Consider the following 9,946-nt stretch of genomic DNA (forward strand, 5'->3'; position numbering starts at 1 on the left):
GTAAAAATTTTCTTTTATACTTTTTTTAATATTTTGACCTAATGGCGAAAAAAGCCAAACTTTTACAACTTGTTGCAATTTAAACCAAATATTTTAATTTTTATAATAATATTAAAAAAGAAATATTTTTAAAATTCCTTTTAAATATTTAGATACAATTGAAATTCGAACAAAGGGTTAACGCGCCCCTGAACTTGTAACACAAGGTTATGTAGTTCAATTTGTACTTTTTTGAGTAACTAACCCCAAAACTCTCATTTTGGGTCAAATTATCCCATAATTGTATTTTTTAAACGCGTAAAATATAAATCGGAGGGGAGAGATGCGAAAAAGAAATTAATTCCCTAATTGTTAAGATAAAATTATTCTAAACTTATTTTTTACAATAAAAATATAAATTATCGGATAATCTGATCCAAAAATAAAGAGTTTTGAAGTTAGTTGCTAAAAAAAGTACAAATCGGGTTAAATAATTCCGCGTCAAAAGTTCAGGGGGCGCGTTGACCCTTTGTTCATTAAAATTCTCCCCAAATTCTCATCTTCGTCTCTACCAGAATTAACATACAACTAAAATTTCTCCCCGCATCTCTTATAGCCATTTCATCAAACACCTTATGAGCGTCAGCTAAAACATCATATTTGGCATAATTATCAAAGCCGACTCGAAAAATTACAAGAGTATAGTTTCCAGGGCAACATTCAGTTAGCCTCTTCACTGATAAACCCTGATTTCTTTTCTTTAGCATCTTTGTTCACATTAAACATGTTACCTCATCATCACCGTTAAAGGAAAATCCGCCAGCCCTAACCACCGCCGCCGCCGCCGTCTCCAAAGCCAAATCATAGCCACCGGCCTCCATAACTATCACCACATTCTAATATAATCGAAAGAGAAATTTCACCTTACAAATTTTAAATTTCCTAATTGGCGCTCTTTAATTTTCTCTTAAACCTAACAAACCGAGTCAGTAAAAAGAAAACCCTAATATTGCAGTAAAAAGGAAATGGCGAGGGTAAGTGGTAATGAAGAAGAGATGAGCGGATGGACTGATCTTTTACACTCTTCCACTAAGCTTCTCGAGCAAGCTGCTCCTTCAGCTCAGTTCCCTCCTCTTCAGGTTCTTTTTTTACTTCTAATTTTATGTTATCTATTGCTCTACTTAGTTAATTAACTTTAACTGTTTTTAACAATTACTAATCTGTGTGTATTTTGTTAAAATTAATTTTTGTGCAGAGGAATTTAGAACAGTTAGAAGCATTGTCAAAGAAGCTAAAGGCTAAAACATTGAGAACTGAAGCCCCTTCTCAATCTATTGCTGCTACTCGGTATATTTTTTAAAACTCTTGTCCGCGTCCATTTCAGGTTTAATTGTTGTTCTTACTATTTGTTTGCTTTTATTTGTAGGCTTCTTGCACGGGAAGGAATAAATGCAGAGCAGCTCGCTCGAGATCTCAAGTCTTTTGAATTAAAGGTAACTACTTCTACTACTTGTAGTATTATTACCTTTAGGTTATATCTACGGGATTATTTTATCTATAATGCATGTAGTTTTTCACACTCACACACATAATTATTTTTGATGTTTTTGAATTTTGTGAAGTATATCTCACACTTTTTCTGTTTTGTAGACGGTATTTGAAGATGTGTTCCCTGCTGAGGCTACAAGTGTTGAAGAATATTTGCAGCAGGTACTATATATTTTGCTTCACTTGCTGGTTTTTTATATTGAGTATGCTGATAGAATATTGGTTATTGTTCGTAAAATTGCTTTTGCTATTCAAATGCTGCTTGTAAATTTGATTACGAAACTTGGATATGTTTGAAGTATGTGAACAGCACGTATAAGTGAGATTCTTATGATATTCACAAATATGAATATTTTTGCGTTCTTTTGGCTGTAGGTTCACGAAATGGCAATGGTGTCAGCCATACAAGAAGCTCAAAAGGATAATTTGAGAAGCTTTAATGATCACATGCTGAAAGTTTTGGAGGTTAGAGAAATATAATGTGCGCATGGGATCTAGTATTGTTTTCAGTAATTTCAATTTAGAAAAGACCTTGAAAAATATTTTCTCTCTAATTTACACTTCCTTACATTTTGCAAAAGAATTTCCGTTGCCGTATCAGGAATGTTCAGATAGTAAAATTATTATTGGTACCTCCACTTAACAGGTAAAGATTTTGCTTTTGCATGTATTAGTTATTTTACATGATATCTGAGTATCTATGATCGAAAGGTTTAGAGTTTTATATTTGGCGACCGCCATTTGGTTAGTTAAAATATTTGAGCACAAGATGAGGTGTCCCTATGGGCGAAGCCAAATATTATCTTAAGGGGGGGGGCAATGTTGACATTACAAATATGTAAAATATGAAGTGTTAAATAAAAAGATTCAATATTTCATTAAAATGAGTCTAAATGTGTAGTTTGGTCAAAAAATTATAAATTATTACCCTTTGAAATTTTTACAAGGGTGGTCAATTGACCACCATTGCTTGTGGGTAGCTTTGCCCCCGGGTGGGCGGTGGGCCTATGCATTTATTGGTTCACGCTTATGTTGACATTACAAATATGTAAAATGTGAAGTGTTAAATAAAAAGATTCAATATTTCATTAAGATGAGTCTAAATGTGTAGTTTGGTCAAAAAATTATAAATTATTACCCTTTGAAATTTTACAAGGGTGGTCAATTGACAACCATTGCTTGTGGGTAGCTTTGCCCCGGGTGGGCGGTGGGCCTATGCCTTTATTGGTTCACGCTTCAAGTTCAATGGGTATTTGCGCTCGGGTGTGTGTTAAGATAATAAAATATTATCGGATCTCACCCAATAACTTGAGCTTTTGGGTAGATTGGTTATGATATGGAACAAATGCAATAACAACATAATCAACAAAGCGATGTCCTGACCTCATCTACTCTTGCTAATTGATGATGTTTTATAGTCTCACTCCTTGTTCTTATAGAATATACAACTGTGCATTGACAAGCAACATATATTTTGCTGGCATGCTTATGCACCTCTATGTGCATAAATTTACATTTGCATTGATGTCAACTATGAAAAATCTTGTATGCTATTATTGCATTTTGTCTTCTCTTCAAAATCATAGTATTTGAAAATATTTTCTGTACCCCTTGTTATTCACGTCTCCTGGTGGATGCAAGAGAGAAAAGAAGAATTCACGAACATTAAAGTCTGTCTGCTTTGAAATATTGTAGGAGGATTGGCAAAAAGAAAAACGTGACTTCCTTCAGAGCTTGAGTCGGATTTCAACAATACCCAGAACTAATGCAATTGACACAAGTACTAGAGGTACTCGTTCAGGTCAAATAGCATCTGTTTCTTCCAGCCCCCACGTTTCTTCAGGCCCAGTTGGCATGGAGCTTGTACCCTTAGCTAGCATGCCAATAGTGGAGAAAAAAGCTTCCCTTTATGCAGAAATTGTGAAGAATATGAATTATGCTAGAGAGCATGGTTTGCAATTTAAGGTAAGTCAGCGTGGCATTCACATTATTTTTAAAATTTGTTGTCATTTTAAGACAGTCTTCTCCTTGGAAAGGGCTTGATATACATGCCTAATTTGTTCACTGAAGCACTAAAGGCTGGAATTTCCTTCATTCTTTGAAATCCTTTTTCAAAGTAAAGATCAGAGACCTGTACACATTGGCTCTTTGCAGATGTTAAAAACTAATGAATTACTTCATAGCAGCTAGCAAGCACCTAGCTTACAAACTGACATTCAATCGTCAACTAAGTTACTTCAGGTGCAAATATTGTCGTATCAAAGGACTATAAAGTCAGAAGCTGTAGTTTACAAAATCTGGAAGTTATTTCTTTAAGCTGTCATGTGAACCTCACATCCCAAATGAGCTCTATGAAAGCCCTTTAACTCACTGTTACGAAGTTTCTCATCGTGTCTGTTTTAATATGCTTTACTGATGTTTATTTTCTTTGTAGCCTGCAACAGCCTTCAAGAATGCTTATGATAGTCTGGGGCACGAAACTTCTGGTGGAAAATCAGTTAATATGCAGAAAATGTGGCATCTTGTTCAGGTATGTTTTGGTCATAAATATAGTATACTAATTGCATTGGGTATGCTGTACTGCTTTGTGTTATATGAATAAGTGATGATATTATGCATACTTTTATATTTCCAGACACTGATGGGTGAGAATTCAACGTTTCAAAGGAATCTTTCAAGAAAAATGTCATTAGTGATTGGAGCAAGACGTCACTTAGAATCAGGACATGAAAAGTATATTATAGATACAATACAAAGCCATCCGAGTCAGGTAGAAGATTCTTTTGAGTATTGTATATTCTGGGTGAATTGATTTTCTTTCAACTACTGAATATGGTTTACCATATGCGTGTATTATTTGGTTTCATCACTGTTGCTTCTTTTTTTACAAGGTCTTAACATGATTAGTTGCTCCATATTTGAGTGTGTAAAAAAATCTTGATATCTATTTTATGTACATCTTCAAGGCCGCCCTTGGTGGAGCTGTAGGAAATTTACAAAGAGTTCGCGCTTTCCTTCGGGTTTGTCCACCTATTACCATCTGATGTAACCCTGCTAACTATTACCAATTTTATTCTTTGATTTCTTGTTTCTTCTTTTCATCCTGTTCAGATTCGCTTGAGGGATTATGGAGTTCTAGATTTTGATGCAGGAGATACTCGTAGGCAGCCTCCAGTTGATACCACTTGGCAGCAGGTCTTGGATAAAGTCATATATTTATTTTATTACTCAGTAGTTCATATGTGAAACAAGTTAATTAAATCTGTGTTTAGCTTTTTCATATGTGAGTTTTAACCAGATTTTGCCGCATCCGATGTCTGAGATATGTATTTTTATTTATGCCTGTGATTTGCTATTTGACTTTTAATAGTGATTTCATGTTTAAAAATGTTTAAACTGTAAAGTGTTACAAGGAAGATTCATTGCCTTATATTTGAACTGTATAGCTTATATAGATAAGGTCTCATCTAATTATCTCATTTACCAGCCTTAAATGTTTGTGAACAAGATCATTAGCTTTTTTTCCACTTATTGATCAAGTCAGTGGGATTTTCTGTTGCAGCTGTTTGCTCAATCTTTTTGGAAATTTTAAGAAACTAGTTCTTAGGATTATCAATCTTGCATTAGTTGAAGTATAGCTGGAGTTACATAGAGTAAGACATTATGGTTGTTTCGTTGCATCATTTGATGATTTTTAGTTTTCTGCTCCTTTTTCTTCTGATCATCCTGACATATTTACTTTAATATTTTTTTTATCTGTTATTGCTTTCAAAGTTCTAGCCAGAGTTGCATTATTTTTTTAAAAATGGACAAAGTTTACACTATTAGTTGGATGTTTTTATATTGTTGTTTTGAAGAATATCAAACTTACTTCGTAGTTCATGTATCAAACTAATCATGCTTCTTTTAGAAGCAACTGTCTTTCATTTTAATTGTACTTTCCTTTATTTCCAGATTTATTTTTGCTTGAGAACTGGGTATTACGATGAAGCAAGAAACATAGCCCTGTCGTCCCGTGCTTCACAGCAATTTGCTCCTCTGGTAACAATTATTGTCTTTTTAAATTGCAAAAATCTTTTATGTTCAGCCCACTGATTAGCTTTTCCTATGACAGCTGACAGAGTGGATTAACACCGGAGGAATGGTTCCTCCAGAAATTGCAGCTGCTGCTTCTGAAGAATGTGAAAAAATGTTAAGAATGAATGACCGGGTGGGTCGAGCTGCATATGATAAGAAAAAGTTGTTACTATATGCTATAGTCTCTGGTTCTAGGAGGCAAATTGATCGCCTTCTGAGAGATCTGCCAACACTTTTCAATACTATAGAGGACTTCTTGTGGTTCATGTTATCAGCTGTACAGGACTTTGATGGTGGAACCTCAGCTGTTGTCCTAAATGAAGGTTCAACACCATACAATTTGGAAGATTTGCAGGGTTACCTTAATAAATTTGAGCCATCGTACTATACAAAAAATGGGAAGGATCCTCTAGTTTACCCTTATGTGTTGCTTTTGAGCATCCAGTTGCTAAAAGCTGTCTTGCATTTGTCCAAGGAAGCTGCAGGTGAAGGGAATAATATTGATGCTGTCCACATAGCAATTGTCCTAGCAGACTATGGGGTTCTTTCTGAAATTGGAGGGGCTGGAAAAAAACTAGGTGTCATGGATGCTTATGCAGAAGTCGCTAGTATAATTAGGCAGTATGGTTCTTCATACTTGCATCATGGAAATCTTCTGGTGGCTTTGGAATATTATGCTCAAGCTGCAGCTGCAGTAGGGGGTGGAGAGGTGTCATGGACTGGGAGAGGTAACATGGATCAGCAAAGACAGAGAAGTTTGATGCTAAAGCAACTCCTTACCGAGTTACTGTTACGGGATGGTGGTATTTTTCTGTTACTTGGTCCCCGTGGTGCTGGAGAAGAAGGTGAATTGGTGCGATTTTTTGATTCTAATGCAAGGCAGCAATTTCTGCTTGCAGCTGCTCGGCAGTGTGAGGAAGCTGGACTTTATGACAAAGTATATTTACCTTCCTTGCTTTTGACTTTGAGATTCGTTCTTTTGATAGGAACCATCCGTAAATTATTTTTAAGTTCACTTTTCTGTCTACCATACAAGTATGTATTTGGTAGTTAAAAAGTAAATAAAGTATTGTCTGCTCATCATGACTATATCCTCTCCAAAGTGAACCATTAATGGATAATATAGTTCATACATAAAGGCAATGTTATTATTTTGACGATTGGGTCTATTACTTGTTCATTGAGAAAACTTTCAAAATCATATCTTAGTAATTCTCGCTTTGTTTTTGTTGAACAAACTTTTTAATTTTTTTTAGTCATCTTTGCATGAGTGTCTGTTTTTTTCCTGTAATTAAGATGGTCATCTCGTTTTTATGATTCAGATTCTAATTTTGCTCTATGATACTGATTCTCATGTACTTTGTTGGCTTATTTTGGTGTCAAAAACCAGTCCATAGAAATTCAGAAGAGGGTTGGAGCTTTCTCTATGGCTTTGGATACAATTAATAAGTGCTTGTCTGAAACAATCTGTGCTCTGTCACGTGGTAGACTGGATGGGGAGAGCCGGACTGCTGGTTTTATTCATTCTGGCAATGAGATTTTAGAGACATACAAGTATTATCCTGAAGTCAGGTAGGTTATTCCCTGTGATATTGTATTCATGCACATTACATCTGTGATTGTTTTTGTGAAACTTTGAGGCAAGTGTTTATCAGTTATCACCATTAGCAATTTTGAAATGCAAAATTACTGTTCTAGAACATATGGATTATTTTATTTTAAACATATGAAACCTACAATTTTATTGTCTGGTTTATTTTTCTCTAGAAAAAAGGCTTAAAAATCAGTAATTGAAATGATCTTTTCTCAAAGTCAATAATTCCCTAATCTGTAAAAGAATTTCTTCGCTGTAAGCTTCAGCCATGATCATCTTTATCGAAGCCCATTATTACCCTTGTTGCGCTGTCAGAGTCGTGTTCTCCATCTTGTTGAGTGTTGTTGCAGAGGATGACAAGCATGTATTGGGGAGCTTATGTTTCAATATTTTACCTGTTTTGGTTTTAGGTTCTCTAATGAGTTCCTATGTTATTGTCTATACCAGAGTGCAGGCTGCATCCTCTACTGGCATAATAGGCATTTGTCTAATAAGAATGTTTCTGGTATTAGAGCCTAGGGTAATAAATCAATGAAATATTTAAGTCGTTGTGACCCCTCCAACCTATCTTTTGGACTCTGTCCAGCTATGTTCTTTAATGGAATGAACTCCTTGCTACTATTAAAAGTCAATTTACTCAACATAACATATTGAGTGTTCACCTCTATGGTTAGCATTTACGGAACCCAGGAAGTGCTAAATCAGCTACACCTTTTCTAAACATTTTGAAACTGCTGATAAATGCTTCTTTACTGTTACTTTGGGAAAGTCTGCACAGCATGTCGGAAATTTATTTTTTATATCCTGTTATTGCTGTTGAATTATCTGAAATGTTTTGATGGATTCTGACATCATCTTAGCCATAACGCGAACTTCCGCTTTCTCAAGAAATTTTAAGTCTGTGTTATTTGGACTGCTATGATTTCACAAGGGCATTATTAGCCTTTGCAGGTTATGAGCAGTTTATAATTCTTAGTTTCTTTTGAAGTTTTATTAATATATCTCTTTTGTATCTTCAATAATTTATTAAATTTCATAGTAGTCTTGGAAAAAGGTAAATGTTTAACTGACCTTAAAGAGCACTTGGCTGTCCAGTTTTCAAGAGAGAGAGCACGTTTTAGAGCAAGAAACTGTCTTGAGACAACTTGAGGCAATTTTATCTGTTCACAAGTCAGCAAGATTGGGTAATTACCTTGATGCTTTAAGGGAGGTGGCAAAACTTTCCTTTCTTCCATTTGATCCACGAGTGCCAAATGCCACTTCAGATGCATTTCAGAATTTGTCTCCTCATGTCCAAGTTTGTGTACCAGATCTTCTTAAGGCAGCTCTTACTTGTCTTGACAATGTAACAGATTCTGATGGATCACTTCGTGCCATGAGGGCAAAGGTATGCTGGAATGTTGCCATTTAATGTCATGATTCTGTTAGATAGTCTTGCTTGCTTGGTTGTTTACTGCTCGCCAGTGTTGGTCATTGTTTGAAAGTTCAAAGTTGTTTTGCTTGGAATTTCCTTCATGTTTCCATTTCTTCGTCAAATCAAACAATAAAGCATCAGCATGCCCATTGAAACATACAAACTCGAGCAAAATTTCATTTCAACAAGCAGCCTTAAAATAGATAAAGCTAATAGAAACCTTTTCTTTAGTACAAGTTTTAATGCGGTGCATATCATAGATTATTTGATTTCCATTATATGTATAATTTGTTTATTGAGAGATGTTCTCTGGATACTTTGCAGATTGCACAGTTTCTTGCAACCAACATGAGTAGGAATTGGCCTCGTGACTTGTATGAAAAAGTTGCCAGAAGTCTGTGAAGTATATTGCGGTTGAGGTTAGCAGATATCATGATTTTTGTTTGTTATTTAGCTAAGGTATTTAGGCGTGGCATACAATTGCTTTGATTTGTAACGTTGTTAAATCATTAAACTAAAATAGGACAAATTATATCGACCAGCTCTGAGCTTTCATTTCAAACTGCATTGTCGCATGCATGTAATTGTAGCAGATTTTGAAGGATTTAATTGTAATTATCGCAAATAACCTTTAAAAATTAAAAAAGAAAAGAAAATGTAGATATAAGTAGGGTGAGCAGAACCCGAACTAGACTGAGAAACCGAACCAAACCAAACCGAGCAATGTTGTTTGGTTCGGTTAGTTGGTGAAAATAGTCTGTTTTTTTATCGAGAAAGATGGTAATCGACTCTTTAAAGTCTCAATTGTTAGTTGTTAGTTACGGAAGTGGGGTTTGAACTCACAACGTCTTAATGCACTTAGAGGTGTAGAGGTGACCATGAGCCGGGTTGAATCGTGAACCGGCCCAGTTAAACCCCGAACCGTGTCAAAACTGGCCTGGAACCGCCAAGAGGTCGGGTTCAGGCCAGTTCATTATTTTTGGAATCGGAACCATCGGTTCTGGTTCCAAACCGCCGGTTCCGGTTCTGAACCGTATGTTTTCTAAAATATATACTTTAAATTATTTATTTTATATATATATATATATATATGATTGATTATTAATATAGCATACTATATTTATTTATAATATATACTATTATAATTATTTAAATATTTTTTATTTATTTTTAATATATTTTAATTTTATATTCCTTTTAAATATTAACCACTAATTTTATTTTATTTTTATAGCAATATATGATTATATCAATCATATAAAAATAATTAATTATCAAAATTTATGATAAATTAAATGTAGTTACAGATTTTAAGTATAATTAATCATTTATAT

General features: G+C 34.7%; 1 protein-coding gene across 1 annotated transcript; it reads left to right on the forward strand.

Moving 5' to 3' along the window:
- Positions 1 to 541: 541 nt before the first annotated feature.
- Positions 542 to 9,227, forward strand: LOC126667917 (nuclear pore complex protein NUP93A-like). Its single transcript, XM_050361057.2, has 15 exons — positions 542 to 1,118; positions 1,235 to 1,326; positions 1,406 to 1,472; positions 1,630 to 1,689; positions 1,903 to 1,992; positions 3,223 to 3,492; positions 3,962 to 4,057; positions 4,163 to 4,297; positions 4,494 to 4,547; positions 4,639 to 4,722; positions 5,482 to 5,568; positions 5,642 to 6,541; positions 6,995 to 7,176; positions 8,294 to 8,585; positions 8,937 to 9,227. Exons 1-15 carry the CDS (start codon positions 1,005 to 1,007, stop codon positions 9,012 to 9,014), a joined length of 2,601 nt encoding a protein of 866 aa, XP_050217014.1. The 5' UTR covers positions 542 to 1,004; the 3' UTR covers positions 9,015 to 9,227.
- The last annotated feature ends 719 nt before the right edge of the window (positions 9,228 to 9,946 follow it).

This window comes from Mercurialis annua, linkage group LG2 (genome assembly GCF_937616625.2).
Source record: "Mercurialis annua linkage group LG2, ddMerAnnu1.2, whole genome shotgun sequence".
Taxonomy (NCBI): domain Eukaryota; kingdom Viridiplantae; phylum Streptophyta; class Magnoliopsida; order Malpighiales; family Euphorbiaceae; genus Mercurialis; species Mercurialis annua.